Here is a 19,692-nt window from a genome sequence, read left to right as displayed (position 1 = left end):
ACATTAAAATTCGACTAACTGAAGTCGTCGGCGTTCATGTATATAATTCTTATTCAGTACTCGAAATGTATTTTTCCTAGTAGTTAGGGTCATTCAGAAATTATCTTTCAAAATTGCCGTTTGTAAACTGAAATAGCTTTACTTAGAGTTCAAATGTATATGATTTACAGAAAGCTGTTTAGGGAAATCTTGTAATGTGACTGCCCAGTGTAAAGGTGAAAATACTGTGTGTGATCCAGAACGTGACATATGCGTTTGTGAAACAGGATTTTTCGTAGATGACGAAGGCAATTGTGTCACAGGTACCACTTTATTCAAATTTTAGATTTTGTTATCGTCACACAGAAATAAATGCATGAAAAAATTTCTAAAAGTGTTTTGTCTGCAATGCATAGCTATAGGGAATAGGAAGAATAATGTCAAGTTAAAGTTTAAAACTAGTTCGATCATTAATTTTAGATACATTAGACCCAAATTCAGATACGAAAATATTAACAATTACTTCAGAATATCTATGTCAACATAGAATCAATATGTGTGCACAAACAGTGTGCATAAACAGTACTGTGTGTTAGGTTATAAATAGAAGACACATTATAAATGTATAGGCAAGCATTGGCACAGTATAAATGTGTGTTATGAACAAATGACTGTTCTACATGACATTGAATTGTGAATGCAACTCTTGAAACACAGTTCATTGAATTGTGAATGCAACTTCCTCAAGCAATATCAATTAACCGTTTAACCGAATTTGCAGTGATCCCATTTGAATACAGAAAGGACAAATTAAAAATCTATTACACATTTTTAGTTCGTGTCTTAGAGCTTTATATACTTTTATAATACTTTCGAGGACACGTTTAAGGTGTTGGACCCGTTATGATAATTGGCCAAGTTATATGCCCTCCGTACTTCTTTTCGGCATTCTTCAATTTTAGCTCATCTGAGCCGCATGTACACACCTCTTGGTGTGACATGTATATACCTCGTGCTTATGATAAGAAGCTTAATATGACAAAGGTTTCAGATCTTTGCATGTGTCACATGCAAATAGAGTTATATCATTCGTTTCTGCTATTTAATTTTTGGTGTTTCTGATGTTAAAATTAAGGATCGATAAATCTTGTGAAAAAATCACCATCACATCACCATGTCGATATGGTGTATCATTTTAACTCATTTAAAAACCGCTAAAGCAAATAAAAATAACATGCGATTCAGCGTCATCCCGATTTAGCCGGCGTAGTGATATGCAAAATAGGACAAGTCGAGGTGTAATTAAATTTTGAGAAGGACCTGTACATTATCATACAGGTCAATTACTTGAGGTTCATATAATGATGAACGTATTTGATTTGTAGTGAACGGAACAATCTGCGATCCATGCATTCAACAACCGGACTCGTGTACTCAAGATGGCACAACTTGCAGTGACAGGGGTTTCTGTGAGTGTTCTAACAACACGGTAGAAGTAAACGGCCAATGCTGTAAGTATTTTACATCATGATGTTAGGTAGTATTTCTACTTACAGATGGATTTGTAATAATTCCTTATTTTTATTGATGTTTTCAGAAGCTATACGCATCATGCATTATGAAGATTTATTACAGTAAATCGACGTAATAGATTCAAGTCAAAAGTCAAGTTAAAAAATTTATTGGCTTAAACATATACATGTTCATCGCCAAGTCACATATTTGGCGGTTTAAGACTAACATAAATACAAACACACTTAAGAAAATTATTACATAGGTATGGTATGAGAACAAACATACAATGATTAAACAAGAATCACAAGTTTACAAAATATAACTATCAAAGATCTCAATTTGCGCAATTCTCTCTTAACCGTTGCAAGACAGATAAATCTGAGTATTTTTACAAGAAAACTTTTCTTGGAAGATTTCATTATATTCCCAATAGAGAAAACTAATTATTTCCTTAAATGCGTGTTCGTGTTATTTCTCATTATACATGTTTTGTTGTTGTTTTTATCAGCAGCAACAGTTTTAAATTAAATCTTAAATAATCTGTTGCGCTTCACTCCACGCCTTCTTGCACTGTAAGATCAGAATATCTCTCACCCAGCAAACACCAGACGCAAATATTTTTACACAAGTGAAAAAGAAAGAGCATGTGTTCAGGAAGGAATGATGTTTTGATTTTACATGTTTTTTATGTTAATACCGTGTCTTTTCTTTGCTCTTAACCAAATTGTGTCCATTTTGTAGCTTTGTACAATCGTGAAATAAGCTACGTTTTGACATTTTTCACTGCGAAATAGCTAGATATATTTTACTATTCTTTTTCAATAATACATTAAAAAATAATTTGATGAAAATATAACGCTGTGATGTGTGAAATACACTGAGTCCTGTTACTATCGGTCTCTTATCTTATTATTAGTATCTATTATGTATGTACACACATGTGAACCTTATATTTATGTTTCAGTGTAAAAAAATAAATAAAAATAAACCCTGGGTTCAATAAGTATGCAAGAGGTTTCAAGTTTTCTCAGCAATCGCTAAGTGCTAGGCCTATCATTGTGTTAAATGTTCCTCTACTTGTTCACTGAATAGATAGAATGTAAATTATGAATTGAACTACTTTAAATAAAAGTAAATGAAGTTGATGAAAACTTGCATTTTGTTACTTTCATGTAGGTAATGTTAGACAAGAAACGAATTTCATGGTTACCAGACGATATTTTGTTAAACGACAAAGTATATTATTGAAGACAACTTCTTTTTTGCAGACGGTACTAGAGTTGGAGAGAGTTGCACAACTGTAATCGACACATGTGTAGACACAAACGCTGATTGCCAAGGTGCAATATGTGAATGTGTAGATGATTTTGTCTGGAATGGATCCATCTGCGGTAAACTATCCCCTTTTACCTACGCCCACGTATCCATATCTGTATCTTTATCTTTATAAGTACGACGCAGGACCACTTTTGATATAAGGCGTCGGGGCGAGTGCTGGTCGTTTAGCAACGAAGTGTGAGAGCTGACTTAAACCTAACCCTGCTAAATTTTTATAATCAACTTGTCCATTTTTCAATTTTACCAGTGAACGTCAAAAGGGCTGCTTACCAAAAAAGATACTGACCAGTTGGCGAACAGTTCAGATTTTGATCAGACTGAACGAATGTGCAGGCTGATCAATATCTACACTGGTCGCAAAGGCAGAACCAATCATGTCCAGCCCGATAAGGATTAAAGCTCTCCACCGTCTCTACGCATGTAACACCGTCTTCTTATTTATTCCACTCCTGCTCTGCCTCAATAAAAATGTTTTAATAATATATTGCTCAGAATTTGCAAGCTGTCACATATATCAGTTGTGTTGCATACCCCCAGTAAAATATCATTTTATACTCTTATCTTTATGTGCCAAATTACCAAAAAGATGCAATTTTGTAATTAACTGATATATAGAACAATAGTCTAAAGAACGTGACTTCAAAACAAATAAATGTATATTTACAATCTGGTGAAAATAATGTCACAGCAAGTCTGTAATTCAGAGTACTTTATCCTGGTATTCAGTCAAAAACAAAACCATTTTAAAAAGTTCTCAGAAAATGTGTTATTGTTGATAGTTATTTTCATGAAGGTGACCGACTTCCTGTATAAATTGAGAAAGATAAAAAAATAATTTGGCAGGGTATTGATATCTGATTGCTTTCAATACTAAAGTGTAAATATGTGCAATTTTGGGGCAGATTTGAGAAAGCTATAGGAATTAGGCTTGTATTTTTACAGCGCTTTTGTTGAAAGGTTGCACTTTCTACTTAATTAGCTCAATAGTGAACACATTGTAATGCTATTACTGATAATTGTGTTTAACTTGAATATTTTATGACAACAGTGTTATTATTTATGTGACTTTTTAAAAATAAAAAAAGTTTCATTGAGAATTATTTATTACAGAATGATCTCCTCATAAATTCCATAAATCACACCTTTTTAAATGATGAAATAACAGAATTTCAAAAGCAAGATATCAAAACGACGTAAAGTCTCAATGTTTCTATGTCTCAAACTGACCCCAAAAGCCTTCTAACCCTAACCCTTACAAAAAAGGTAAACGGTAAAAGGAATATATAACCCTCTGTAATAATTAATGAACAAACTGGTTTTATGAAAGGTCGCTCTATAGATGGAAATGTTTGCATCATTTTTGAAGTTGCTTCAAAATACATTGAAAAAAAAGTTGTTTTTAATTATAGAGTAAACTTGCATTAAGTATTGTTAAATGCACGTATATATCGAGTATTTTCTATTTTTGACAGTTGGAAAAAAACTTTGTCATCCGTGTGATCCGTCTAATAATACGTGCGAATCGGATCTTGTATGCAGTTCGGACACATACCGGTGTGAATGTCCAACAGATCAAGTACAGATTGGAGACGCCTGCTGTAACTTTTATTTTTCCTATATATAAGGGTCACGCCTCGTAATATTTGTCTTTTTTATCTTTTCTTTCATTATGAAGGAATCACTTTGTCCCGCCCGTCCTTCTCCCGTCCCCTCTGTCCCTTCTAGGGATCCAACACAGATATCAGGCTAAAACGTACACTATATTTGTTGGATCGTAAACAAGTTCACATACCAGGTTCTATAACTCTTTTTATTTGTTTTTTACAAAAATATCTGCCCTTTTCATTTGGAAAATTTGGCAGTTCTTTCAATATTTTTGACACCTTTTATGTGCACTTGATTGAAATTTCATACAAATATTTGAAATCATAATGCTATTTTACACGGTCAGTTTTATACCCCAGGAAAATACTCCAACCAAATTATGTTTGAAGATAATTCAGATCTATCCAGGATATTTTGATAACTTAAAAAGTTCCAGTTATCACCTATAGAGTTCTTTGGAATATGTTATAATATTTAGTGAAATTGTCTGATATATAAAGACAATTAAAAAAGTCCTTGTTACAGAAAAGATTGTTCACAGTAACATGACATTTCAGACCGCTACAACCTCTCCACCGCAAGTAACTTACCGAGATGAAGCTGAGATAGAGTGTGAATGCACTCGAACCACTCCCGTTGGCAGTTGTTAGCTTGTCTGACGACGCTACATGTTAAAGATCTGATGTGTGAAATAATAAAGGATAATACATATGCAAATTCATTTGAGTTATTATTTTAATGCAGATGGGACAGGAGTTACTGAGCCATGCACGAGCGCTCTAGACACATGTATAGATGACTATGCGGAATGTAACGGCACAATCTGCGACTGTATAAGCGGTTTCGTATGGACTGGGTTAAAATGCGGTAAGGACTCGTGCGTTACTTCCCTCTGAATTTTTTAAACACATTGCGAAATGTCTTTTTTTTCTAAACATTACTCACTTTTACCCATAGGGAGTGAGAGAGAGGATAATGATTTTATAAAAAAAAAGTTATGCCCAAAGATAAATGCTAATGCTAGATTTGGGTGGTGGGAGAATACTTAGATTTGCCCTTGTCCGTTGGTGTGTCTGAATTGTATTGTACATAATTATAAAAGTGTTTGATATAGAGTCATCAAATACCTCAGGGTTGCTTTTCTAGCTTTTCGATTTTTGTTTCACATTGCAAAACAAGAGTTTTGGGTCTTGATATAGTCAAAAAATGCATAGGGCCTACATGTTGTGTCGCATAAATCTAAGAAAGTACTTGAACTAGAGTCTTGAAGACATACAGGAATATTATTCCTAATGTTGCTTTGTTTGGGGTTTCACTCTGCAAGCTCTTGCCTTAGACAAAAATGTGTATTTATTCCCAAAAAGTTTGTGCAAACGCATCTGAAAACAAATGTTTGGCTTGGAGTCATGAAACTTTATAGGAATGCATGGTTAGTGTGAAATGTGGCAACTTGCTTTTTATTTGGATTCACGCCCTTCCCTTACCCTTGCCCATTTACCTTGCAACCCATCCTCCCCGAAAGTAATATATGTATTTTTGCTTTTTCTTTTATCTTATGTTTGGTCATGATGCATCAACCCAGGGTAATATGAAAGTATATGTAGTCTTACATTATCTACAAGTAACTTTTGATCATTCTATGACAGCAAGTGGGGCACCAGTGTACTATGAACTCACCTAGCTATCTAATCAATTGCAGTACATCGAGTATGGCTGCATAGTTTTAGTAAAATTATGAACACTGCGCATATCACCCACAAAAATATTTCGAGAACGGCTTATTATTCACCATAGTCATGGATGATTAATTGGTTTTTTACAAATTAGAAATGCATTTATTATAAAGAACGTTTCACTTATGTGCTGCAGTTGGAATGGACATTTGTGAGCCATGTGATCCTTCGGACTCAACATGCGCCTCAGGGCTGGTTTGCAGCTCAAGTACAAACAGATGTGAATGTCCACCGGACCAAGTTCAGATTGGAGACCAATGCTGTAACTATAGAATCTATTCAATACAATTTATTTCTCTATATCATATTTTATTACTTTAATAATGGTCGAGGAATGGTATTGTTTCCATTTGAAGGAAGAGATTTATTTTCATCATAGAGCAATTCAAAATAGTATGATAAGTAACAAAAATGTAACAAATACAGAATGTGACTTAATAAAAGATGTTTTGTACTTTATTTTTGTGAAATAAATCTCGAGATGGTATTTGTTTCATTGTGGGCTTAATTGAAATGTTCATGGATTTTCTATAGATGGGACACGTGTTGCTGAGCCGTGCACACCTGTACTACCAACATGTGTAGACTACTTTGCTGAGTGTAATGGTACAGTGTGCGATTGTAAACCAGGATACACGTGGAATGGTTCCATATGTGGTAAAGTTGCTTTATATATATGAAGTGTAAAAATGATTGATTCTTAGTACAGTTAGTTTAATTTGCATTGTCGTTGACTGAAAAAAAAAAAACTTAATTAAAAAGTGTCAACCATTACAAGTATCAATCAGTATATATAATATTTGTTTCAATGTATATTCAGGGAACTGCCTATCCCAGTATTATGAATAACCCGCACACTGCGTTATCGATAGCTGGACATAGCGAATCATTTCGAATTTCCTATCTGACACGTTCATCGACATTTTTCTCTTGTTTTAGTCGGTACTTCTTTTAAAATGTTATTGGAATACTATAAGGTTATTAAACATAGTTCTATACATTTTTACGATATATTTGGACAGCTGAAAAAAAAAGAGTAGGTATATTTTTTCAGACGTTGATTATGACTTTTAAAATGATTAAATTGATTATTGTCACTTAGATACTAAGATAATGTGCCAGTTGTAATCAGAGTTGACAGAAACGTCAGATGAAAGTTGGTATTGCCATTAAAGTCAGAACTAAGATCAAATTGTTGACACTTGTTTTTTACAGTTGGAGAAGACCCATGTGATCCATGTGATCCGTCAACACCAGCATGTGGCACCGGCCTTGTTTGTAATCCTAACACGTACAGATGCGAATGTCCACCTGACGAAGTACAGATTGGAGATAACTGCTGTAATATCTTTTGATTCGTTCTCTTGTTACTTGATAGCTTGTTCTGTAAAGAATCTACACAAGGATTAATACTGAAGAAAACATATTGTCTTTTCAAATGGTGGCCTTAAAGTTCAAAACAGACATATCTAATTTTGATAGGATACTTAACACTTTACAGGGTCATAATGGCTTTGTTTATGATATGACTGCAGCATATTTTTATTTGGACATAACCATATTTCGGTAATTGTTCGCAATTACATATATAATATAAAGATGTAGTAAATATACGATTTATCAAACCTTTTTGTTCTTCATAGATGGAACGCGTGTTACTGAGCCATGCACGACTGTTCTGAACACGTGCGTTGATGATTATGCTGCATGCAATGGGACAATTTGTGATTGCTTACCAGGATATTTCTGGAATGGTTCAAGATGCGGTAATTGAAATTCAGCTTGTTCATATTGCCATTGTAACATTTTTCTTATCGTTCCTGTTGAGCAATTAGTTGAACTTTCTCGAGCATTTGAAAAACGATCATTTACTGTAAAAGTTGAAGAAAATTCCCCAATTGTCTCAGAATAGTTTTAAATGTTCAGTATATTTTGACCAGATTGTCATAAGTAATACTATGTTAATAAAAATAGATCAGTATAATACAGATATATATTTAGATAAGTATCAGGCTGGTGAAGCGCACTGGACGAGTCCACGAGCGAGTGTGTTTCAACAGGGTTAACATCCATATATATTTGCTTGAATATGTTATTACTATGTTAACTTTTCCTTGTCCAAAAAAAAATTTAAAAAAATAAATAAGAAAATAAATTCAGACGGGTTGCGACATGTAGGACAAAACTGTTCAGACTGTTAATTTTGTATACATTTCACGGCAATTGAAAACAGAATCGCAGATTTAATATTTTAGATATTTATCTGAACTGCTTTTTCCTTAATTCTGGAAAACTAATTTATCTTATTTTTACTAAAAAGAAAGAATTTTGTCATATTCTGTAATCTAGGAAATTTTTTCATTTGAAGATTGTATCTAATATTATTTTCAGTTGGAATGGATCCTTGCGATCCATGTGACCCTTCGTTTTCAACATGTTCATCCCCGCTGGTTTGTAGTTCAACCACATATCGATGTGAATGTCCACATGACCAAGTTCAAATTGGAGATAACTGCTGTAATTAGATTTTTACAAGTTATATGCTAAAGATAAGCAAAAAAAAAACATCAGAAGTTAAATGATCATTAATTTGATTGGTGTGAATCGTAAAAAGTCATAAGCTTTGCAAATTTGATGGATGGATCATAATAATTTGAGAAGTTATAATGATAATCTTAATTCTCTTAAGCCTGTGCCAGAGAGCGTTAACTCTCGTGAACGGACTCCACCAAACCGAGTATTCTATTATTTTGCCTGTGTACTAAGGATATTTCTACATATGAGCCGCGCCATGAAAAAACCAACATAGTGGCTTTGCGACCAGCATGGATCCAGACCAGCCTGCGCATCCGCGCAGTCTGGTCAGGATCCATGCTGTTTGCTAATAGTTTCTCTAATTGCAATATGCTTTGAAAGCGAACAACATGGATTCTGACCAGACTGCGCGGATGCGCAGGCTGGTCTAGATCCATGCTGGTCGCAAAGCCACTATGTTGGTTTTCTCATGGCACGGCTCATATTTTACATACTATTGTTAGGCACAAGTAAAAAAGTTATTATCATCACAAATACATATATATTTCTCGTTCCATTACAAAACCTTAATTAATGACAAAAAACTCGAAATATTCATGAACAACAATTATTGTACCTTTCAAATCTAAAAATTTGAAGAAATTCTCTGTACGTTTTAAAGGAATCTAGAGACGTGACGTTAGAATGTCATGAAAGCAGCATGACGTCGCCGTGCATCGTGCATGACATGTATTTTTATATCATTTATGCTACAGAATTGTACATTAGAATATCTATAAACAGTGTAAAATGATTTTACTGAAAAATATTCTAAGCGTGTATTTTTGGTTTCATCACTGACCCTTTACCAGTACACCTCTATATTCTCATAGAATTTGGGTGTTTTTGGAATTCGGTTGCCATGGCAACAAAATAACATTCATGTGTAAGGTATGATAGAATTCGATTTGCCTTAAATAACTGAATTACAATATACTAGTTCCTAGTCTCAACTTGAACAAAAGGAAAACAATGATTTTCCAGTATTTTAAACTTTCTATTATACATGTATATTATATCATGTCACTAATACAGATTTTCTCATGGATCGGCCCATATGTATCTTGTTATTGTATCATGTATGAATGCCTGTACGTAGTATTTAGTATCAATTTACTTTGGAGTAGAATTTATATCAAATTAAAACATGTTTATTGAATAATTTAATTTAAATGATGAATGTATTTTAAGATGTAAGATTCAATTGCAGATGGAACGCTCGTAACAGAACCTTGTACAACCGCACTCGACACGTGTGTTGACAAATATGCTGACTGCAATGGCACAGTGTGTGATTGTATATCTGGTTTCACGTGGAATGGTTCTAAATGCTGTAAAGACTTGTTGTTATATGCTTGTCGATACAAATGTTCTCAGTAATCTTGACGCACTTTCCAAATGAAGCTGAAAATTCTCTTCCTAATTTCATGGAATATCTCAAAAACTCTCTTTCATGGATATATTCAACCTTTCTATTCAATATCTACTATTAGTACTTTACTACTCCTTGCCTGTGTTTTCTTTTTGCCATATATGTGGCTATATCGTTGTTTCATAGGGAGTGAAACTTTAGAATTCATCCTTCGTTCTGATCCATTTCGTTCTAGTAAAATGTCTTCCTATTTATAAAATGTAGGGATAATTGCAATTTAGGGATAACGCATGTTATGTAGGATTCTGAAGTGTTGTAACACGAAAAGAAAACGCGCTAACGCGACTCTGGAATAAACCGTGTAAAAACTAATAAATGAATATATTGCCCCATGAAATGCATGTGAACGTCAACGTTGTTTTCTTACGTTGTTGTGATGCTTGGATTCACAAAGTTTACATCATTTTCAGTGGGGATGTACCTTTGCGATCCATGTGACCCTTTGCAACCAACTTGTTCGCCCGATCTCGTTTGCAGCCCTGACTCGTATACATGTGAATGTCCAACTGACGAGGTACAAATTGGAGATAACTGCTGTAAGTACCCAATCCATTACACATTGGAGATAACTACCTCTTATAAAGAAAAACAATGATAAATTAGAGATAAATGCTGTACGTATACAATGCCGAACAGATGCTGTACGTTACAATGAATGCTAAACTGGAGATAGCTACTGTAAGTATACAATCAATGACAAATTGACGATAATTGCTGTATCAATACAGCGACAAATTGACGATAACTGCTGTATCAATACAGCGACAAATTGACGATAACTGCTGTATCAATACAGCGACAGATTTGAGATAACTGCTGTAAGAATATAATTCGTAAGCATACAATCCATGACAAATTGCAGAGAACTGCTGTACGCATTAACTTATTGAAAAATTGAAGACGATAGCTGTAATTATGAAATTGTAGATAAAAACTGTAAGTACTGTCCATCGCTGCTTGAAGTACACAATTTTATAGTAACATATTTGAAAAAAATCTCTTGCACGTAAGAATGGAAAATAAATTATGTGAGTATACATACAATCTATGACAAATTGAAGATATCTATATTCAAGGGCAGATTGAAGAAAACTGCTGTAATTATACAATCCATGAAAAATTGGAAACAACTGCTGTAAGTATATAATCTATACATATACAATCCATGAGAAATCTGAGATATCTGCAGCAGGAATACAATCCATATGATAACTACTGTAAGTATACAATTCATAACAAATTGGAGATATCTGCTGTAAATATACAATCCGTGTGATATCCAGCTGTATGTATACAATCCATGAAAAATTGGAGGGAACTGCTGCAGATATACAGTCAATAAAAACTGCTGTAAGTATTCAATCCATAAGTGAATAAGTAAACAAGCAGTGACATATTATATTTTGGCGTTAAATCAAAACCAGTATCTGAAAACATTATTAATATCTTCGCAATGTGCGCATGTGCGAATGTTTAAAAATTATTTATAGTAACTCATAAATTCTATATTTGCAACGAATTTACGCACCGTGTAATAAAATGCTCAAAGTGATTGCAATTACATGTATTACATTATAACATTGTATTTATCTTATATACTAAACATTGCATTTTATGACATTCATAGACGGGACACGTGTTACCGAGCCATGCACAACTGCGCTACCAACATGTGTGGACTGGTATGCTGATTGTAATGGTACAGTGTGCGACTGTGTGGCGGGCTTTATCTGGAATGGTTCACGCTGTCGTACGTAACTTTGAATAATTTCAAGAATATCATTTATTAAATATCAACACGTTTATCTAATACAGCTTGGGTAAAATGTACAAACACGGTATAACATGATACGTATGATGATAAATTATAATGAAAGTAGGTTCTTGAATAAAAGCTTTACCCGCACATTTACTCCAGGGTTAACATAACATAGAAGAAGTGGAAACGACATAAACAAATATGTTGAGCCTATTCATGGACGATATTGGAAATGCAAGCTACCGTCCACGCCCTCTAGCCCCGGGTTGAGCAGAACTCAACATTTACACATGTTATAAGTACCAGGATATAATTTAGAGACATCTGCAGATAAACAGGGAAAACATATTTTATTGTCTGTTATAGTCCTTGATATTAACGACACAACACAACAAGTCAGGCCCCGCCATATGAACACATCTGCGGGTGTCTCTAAATTTATTATGTGTTAATGCTGAGTTCTGCTAAACCCGGAGCTAGCTAGAGGGCGTGGACGGTGGCATGCATTTCCACTACCGTCCATGAACAGGCTCAATCAAACCGATCCTGCAACATATTCATTTTTGTCATGTTGAGCGACCTGTGGAGTTTCCACTTTTTCTATTTTATTAACCGATTTAGAAGTTGAAAAGCAAACCCCGTTTTCATATCTGCAAAACAATTTCAAATAAAGTAGTTGCTAAGGGTTGAAAGTAATTGAAGATGTACTTTTCCTGGAGAATGTCTTCATAAATGTTTCTAAGAATAACGGAAAATCAGCACAATTTTGCCGATGTACCCGATATCTGTGTTCTTATCCTTGAAGTACTGATCTTAAGCCATAATTTCCCTGATATGTGTTAACACGATTCAAGATACCTTAAAGGGTAAACACATTCAATGGTAGTTACATCGTAATATGGCGGTTACAAACAGAGTTTCAAAAAGTTAATCTTCATCATCATCAATCATCATCACCACCATCTTCAGCAGTCGTCTCGCTCTAGAAGAGTATACTCGCGATTTGATTTGACTACTGTACATGCGCAGCCGTAAGGGACAGTCCACTGTTTAAAAACTGATAAAACAAAGTCTAGCATTTAGAATGCGTTGATGTTTGTGTAGACTGATTTACGCATATTGAGGCAGGCGGCTCGAAAAGACAACAGTGGTAGGAAAGAAGCTGCGTCGGTAGACAGATTTGCTGCAGGAGATGTGGTTGTCCTGTTGGTAATCTTGATTTCTGTAGATGAGGATATGGAATAGCATAGGGTGCCAAAGTTTGTACAGCATGGTTAGTCTGGACATGTTTCGTCTGTGTTCAAGTGCGTCCACTGGAGTTCCTGTGGCATATTTGAGACTGAGCTTGTTTGTTGACTGTCGTTTTTGGCGAATCTTGCAGCTCTTTGCTGAATCCAACTGGCTGAATTGGCTGTCAGCATAGGGGGAGCATACAGTTGACGCATACTCCAGCTTTAGAAGGATATATGTCTTGTGGGCTGTTACTCTGGCACCGTATGGGCTTGAGTGGATGTTCCTGCGAATAAATGTCATGGTACAATTGGCTTCTTTGGTGATGTTGTACGGGTTTTCCAACAGAGTGCGGGTGCTATCGTAACTCTGGGATACTTAGTGCCCTCTTTCACACTTGCCAGGATTAAATGACATGAGAAAATTACGTTCCTAGTCCTGCAAACAATCAAGATCGTGTTGCCTTGCGTCTTCATTGTCATCTATACGTTAGTCATCTGCAAAAAAGGCAGAGTGTTGATTTGACTTTCGAAGGCAGGTGGTTGATATACGTAAGAAACAAAAGAGTGCCAAGAACACTGTCCTGTGGACACAAGATAAGACGGAGGAAGTTTCTGAACAAGCACCATAAAGAACTACTTGTTGTGTGCGATAATGCAGGAAACTGGCGATCCAAGAATTGACACTGCCGCTAACTCCATAGCCATCCAGCTTCTGCACTACCCTTATCAAATGCCTTACTAAAATTTAGAAAAGTATCTTCACGACTACTGGTATTTCAAATATGCAATTTATTTCTAATAAGCTTCATAAACTATTGTATAACAGAACACGTGTTACTGTTGATGTATGCTAGCTTTATCTAGTGTAATCTTTACATGGTTATATTTCATTTTATGTCATCTATGAACAATGCTTTTCATACGACGGTCTCGCACATTTCCTAAATGGTTGAAAATTTATACTCCTTATGCTTTGTCATTCATCTGAAGAGATTTATTTATGCTTGAAATGAGTTAATGAAAATTCGGATGTCCGTCAGTCATTCTGTCGTTGTTATATGGATAAAAACTATATGAGCCGTGCCATGAGAAAACCAACATAATGGCTTTGCGACCAGCATGGATGCAGACCAGCCTGCGCATCCGCGCAGTCTGGTCAGGATCCATGCTGTTCGCTTTTAAAGCCTATTGCAATTGGTGAAACTGTTAGCGAACAGCATGGATCCTGACCAGACTGCGCGGATGCGCAGGCTGGTCTGGATCCATGCTGGTCGCAAAGCCACTATGTTGATTTTCCCATGGCACGGCTCATATTAATTACTAATTATCTAACATACAAAAAGTAATATTTTATATAGTTATATCATTAATTTCCCGGTAAAACATTTTCTCGTTAACTGATTGCTAGGTATGCATATTTTACTGATTTATTTGATAATACTTCTTCAGTTTGATTTTATAAAAGTTTTGAACTAATACAAGGCAGGCTAAGAACAAAAGCATAATGATAGTTTGTTGTCTGTTTATAAGTTTGTTTATAATCACCACCGGTAACCCATATGGACGACTCCTCCAGAAGACTGTTAGTAATTTTAGTGCAATATACAGAAGACGCTCCAATTCCAGAAGCTTCCCTGGTTCTTTAGCGTGCTAGGTGTAAAGCACCTATACAGAGGACTCTTATTCCAATGTTTGTATTTTTTAGTTGGAGAAGCGGGGGCTCGAACTCACGACCCTTGGTTTCGTAGTCAAACAGTGTTACCACTTGACCACTGCGTCCGCTCTCATCATGATCTAATATCTAATATCTCTATAAAACGGACAAACTAATGAAGGGTGAAATTCAGTTTCAGCTTCATTCATATTATACTGGGTACATATCCTATTCTGTCTTTCTGATTCTTCTGTCAACAATTTACTAGCTGAAAATCTGAATCTGCTCAAAGCTTTGCAATTTTTGGCATAACCTACACAACACAAATTCTTTACTACATCAAATTCAGAAAAAAAAATGAATAAAATAAAAGATAAGTTTCTAATTTGTGCATATTATTGATTTCATCATACCATTGTTGAAAACGTTGATAGCAAGGGAAATAACGGATCACCTTGTTTAACACATATGATTTCAGATTTCAGATATTACTTTTAATACATTTCCTTTTTTGAAGAAGATCTACATATAATAAATGGATAATATGTTTGCAGTTGGAATCGACCTGTGTGATCCATGTGATCCTGAAACATCATCGTGTGACTCCAGTCTAGTATGCAACCCGGACACATACAGATGTGAATGTCCAACAAATCAAGTGCAAATTGGAGATATATGCTGTAAATATGAACATTTTTCACCGAGAATTTTATATGACATGTATATAAATTTCAGTACATTTGAAATTAAGGATATTTTTTACTGTCGAATTATATACTGAATTAAACAACTTTAAATAAACCCGCCATTTGCTATTTTGCCAAAAAGTGCTTAACAATTCTTAATATAGCATATATTTAAATCAACATGTGCTTAAAAATATGTCAAAATTGCAAAATTATCGAGTCTCGCATAAGTTTAATTGTAATCATTTTAAATCCACACTCCCATCTTTTTTAAACCAACAAAATTACACATTAAAGTTGTGTTAATTATCACTAACTACAGAGGTGCATATTTCTCTTCTTTGCTAGGAAATGGTTAAATTTCATACACACTTCTTTTCGATAATATACGATTGACTTTGTTCTTTGTTTTTTCTTTCCACATAGTATTTGCTGCTAGTTTGTAAATTCAAACATTGCAGAGTACTTTTGTTACTTTTCAAAAATGTGTAAAAGTCGTAAAATGAGTAAATTTTTATGATGTCATTATTTTGATTTTGTTGAAATTTCAAAATGTTGTTAATAATATATTTTTCTAGGTGTTTAGTCAATTTCAAGAAAGTACTTTAACACTTTTACGATATTGGCAAAATAAAGAATGGCGAGTTCGCTGTTTTGTTCAGTAAATTTCATCAAGTGAATACCAAATGCAGTATTTTCATAACAAAACTTGAAATGTCAAATCTAACGTCCGCGAGTTAGTTCTTACATGTAAAGCAGTCAGATTATCTTTTTATTTTATATATTTCCAATTGTATTAACCAAAGAATACCCCTTTTGCAGGTAAAAAAGCACTTTAATTCTGCATGAAGGTATTAGGAGGTCATTATATATTTTAATTACATTATCGTAAGTATTTGTATGACATGTTCGTATGCTCCTTCTGAGACCTATCCATGAAAGTTGATTTATTTAGCAATAAGTATTTGCGTCAGTTCGTTACACTTTTCAATTTGAAGATGGTACACTTGTGACGGAAGTTTGTACAACAGCCCTTGACACCTGCACGGACAACAATGCGGAATGCAATGGCACTGTGTGTGATTGTAAACCGGGATTTACCTGGAATGGTTCTCATTGCGGTAATATTCACTTTGAAATTTAAGCTGGGCTAAATTTGGGCATTGACAATTAATTATTTTAGTAACGTTTTCTTAAATGGTTCAATGATAAAATGATATACTTAAAGGTGTATTGCAATAAAGTCTTTAATATTTTGTCATCTCATTGTGGTAAATGTTACTTAATATTTGCATATGCTATAGTGCCCTCCGAAAGTCTGACGACAAATAGGCAGTTACCATACTTCTGTCCAAATATAAAACATAAAATTTGATTTTTGTGATTTTTTCAACATTTATGTCTTTACTCTATATAGATTACTCATTTGTGTTGAAAATCATAACAGATGATTTGGGCCCATATTTTGATAAAAAAAAATGTTCTTTCAGACTTTCGAAGGGCACTGTAGTAAAGGGCCTGGTGAGGTACCGTTTCTTCGTGATATATCCGTATTTTTAAAAATCATTTAAAATCATGAAATAATGAGTGGAAGCAGTGGTTGTATACCGGTTAAAATAAATCAACTGATAGTAGTTAATGACTTGACTCTCCTTGAACTAGGAGCATTAAATGATTTTCCCCACTATCTAATTAACACAGGCTTTTTTGAACTGCTTTATATGTCATATCTCTTAATCCATATGATAAAATTACGTACTTTGGTAATAATGTAATATACTGCGTATCTTAAGATTTTACAATTGTGCATTGGGCTAAAAGAACACACCTTAACGTCTTGTTATAGGTGGATCTGAACTTTGTGAACCTTGTGATCCGTCAGCGAACACCTGCAATGCAAATCTCGTCTGCAGCAGTATCACGTACAGGTGCGAGTGTCCTACCAATCAAGTACAGTATGGAGACGCCTGCTGTAAGTATGAATTTTCTACTAGTAACATTATTGTTTATTTGATAGACACACTTCCATATACACGAAAAAGACGGTATGGAAAATTTGCACAAGAATACTTGGGAAAGAGGGACTTTTTGGAAATTATTTTTATGTCAAAAAATGAATACAAATAAGGGGTTATACTATTAGAGCATCAGTAAGTTGATTTCTAACATCACTGGCCATGTTTAAAGCAGAAAAAGTGCAATTTTGCAACTTTTTGTCATAAAGTTGAAAAAAAAAATCTCCAAGGCAATAAAAACATTTAGGGTCGGGCCAAAAATTTAGGGTAGGTCGCGATACCGGAAACGAACATTTTTTAACGCCTTAAACGTATCTGGATTAGGAATCTGTATGCCATATATTTTGTTAAATCCATAAAAATGTTACGGGTCTTGTGAGAAAAGTACTCAAGGCATTTTTCCCTGAATGAACACTACAACTAATGATCTTTTTCGCGAGCGAATATATGTATGTGTTCATAAGCGAAAACATAATTTGATAAAGCGTGTAAAATACGCACATTTTATTTGTTTGCATGTGTTTTCAATAGTTTCAACTAAATTTTGCAGTAATTGTGTTTTCTCCATTACGTTGCCAGATATATTTCACTCTTATAATTCAATAATATACCAGCAATCATATAATAAAATACTGTACAAGAATATCTTTCAAGGGCAAACTTAATTAATACAAATCTTAAAGTGGCATATAACGATTTATAAAATTTTGTTCTCTACATGAACATTTCGAAGATTTATGTCATTTACATTATATCTAAAAAGTATATAAATATATTCATTTTAGGGAAAGGATCTTATTATAGAGTCATGGATTTTTTAAATAAGATTTGTTTCAATTTTATTACCTTATTTAGTTAAGGTTTGGAATACTTGTCACTGCACATATCAGGGTATAGACAGAAATCAGACTTACGTAGATCTAGCACTGTATTACTTGTTCAATATCAAGTTGGATGAGGATTTTTTTCTGTTTAATGCTATCTTTTTATAGTCATAAGCTATACGGTTACTTTTGTGTTTTCTGCTTTAAATTTAAAAGAACTTTCCAAACTGATACGGTTTATAAATATTCTAAATGTAATAGAAAATATACAGACGAAAAGTTATGCAGTTACATAAAGCGTTAAACACTATTTCAGTTCATACAGTTCTTACAAAAGCAGATAAAAAATATTTTTTCATTTAAAGACGGAACACTTGTCACAGAGGTATGCACAACAGCATTGGACACATGTACGGACAAGTATGCTGATTGTAATGGTACAATATGTGACTGCGTTGATGGGTTTACTTGGAACGGTAGCAAATGCGGTAAGGCTAAGTGTATTACATTAACTTTTACCCTGCTAAATTTCTAAAAAGGACTGGTCTATCATTCAATTTGGGCAATATCATTTATTATTCGAAGGGGTGTTCACTGAACTTTTACTCAGTGCAGACGATGATCAGCCTGCATGGACGTGCAGGCTGGTCTTGGTCGCAAAGGCAAACTCACTAGCCGGCAGCGGAAACTAAAGGTTAATATCTTCTTTACGTAGATTGATAGATATCTTTATTGCCTCCTCATAGGGAGAGTATAAGTAATACTTTCGCTTCGTAATACAGGTACAATAATATTTTCAAAATTTAGTGAATGAAACCCGCATTTTCTGAAACAAAATGATAAAGTTATGTTTTATGAAACCACCAGTTTTGAAACAAACATTTTGACTATTCAAGTGAAAGATGAACATTTTTTTCTCAGTTGGAGAAGCCATATGCGATCCATGTGATCCTTTAACACCATCATGTGACAACAGTCTTGTGTGCAACCCGGACACATACAAATGTGAATGTCCACCTGGCCTGGTACAAATTGGAGCCTTCTGCTGTAATTATTGATTTTCTTTTCGAATTATTTCATATCAAAAGACTTACTGCTTGCATTGTTGCATCTTTTTTTCAATTGTAACTGTATATTATTCATAATGTTTATGGTATCTTAATAGTAAATACGTTTCATTTGATGAAACTATGTACAACTATTGCATTTAAACTCCCATAAAATATGTTGATCCAAAAGGTGGAGCCTTATAGAGGTCACGAAAATTAATTGATCACCAAAAGCTGGACCCTTAAAAAGGTCATAAAACTCAATTTATTACGATACGTGTATTTTGACGGACGTTA

The 19,692-nt window shown here is 34.3% G+C and overlaps 1 protein-coding gene across 1 annotated transcript in view; it reads left to right on the top strand.

Annotated features, from left to right (window-relative positions):
• The window catches only part of LOC123565550 (neurogenic locus notch homolog protein 1-like), a 79,138-nt gene that overhangs the window by 19,782 nt on the left and 39,664 nt on the right, over positions 1-19,692 (top strand). Inside the window, exons 16-24 of the mRNA XM_053550310.1 lie at positions 171-302; positions 1,365-1,490; positions 6,307-6,432; positions 6,705-6,827; positions 7,386-7,511; positions 15,376-15,501; positions 17,354-17,479; positions 18,712-18,834; positions 19,268-19,393. Of these exons, the coding sequence (XP_053406285.1) occupies positions 171-302; positions 1,365-1,490; positions 6,307-6,432; positions 6,705-6,827; positions 7,386-7,511; positions 15,376-15,501; positions 17,354-17,479; positions 18,712-18,834; positions 19,268-19,393 (1,134 nt within the window). The remainder of the gene's footprint in view (positions 1-170; positions 303-1,364; positions 1,491-6,306; positions 6,433-6,704; positions 6,828-7,385; positions 7,512-15,375; positions 15,502-17,353; positions 17,480-18,711; positions 18,835-19,267; positions 19,394-19,692) is intronic.

The sequence above is a fragment of the Mercenaria mercenaria genome, chromosome 8 (genome assembly GCF_021730395.1).
Source record: "Mercenaria mercenaria strain notata chromosome 8, MADL_Memer_1, whole genome shotgun sequence".
In the NCBI taxonomy this organism is placed as follows: Eukaryota; Metazoa; Mollusca; class Bivalvia; order Venerida; family Veneridae; genus Mercenaria; species Mercenaria mercenaria.
Note: the sequence above shows the minus strand (reverse complement) of the source record. Positions and strands in the feature narration are given on the sequence as shown.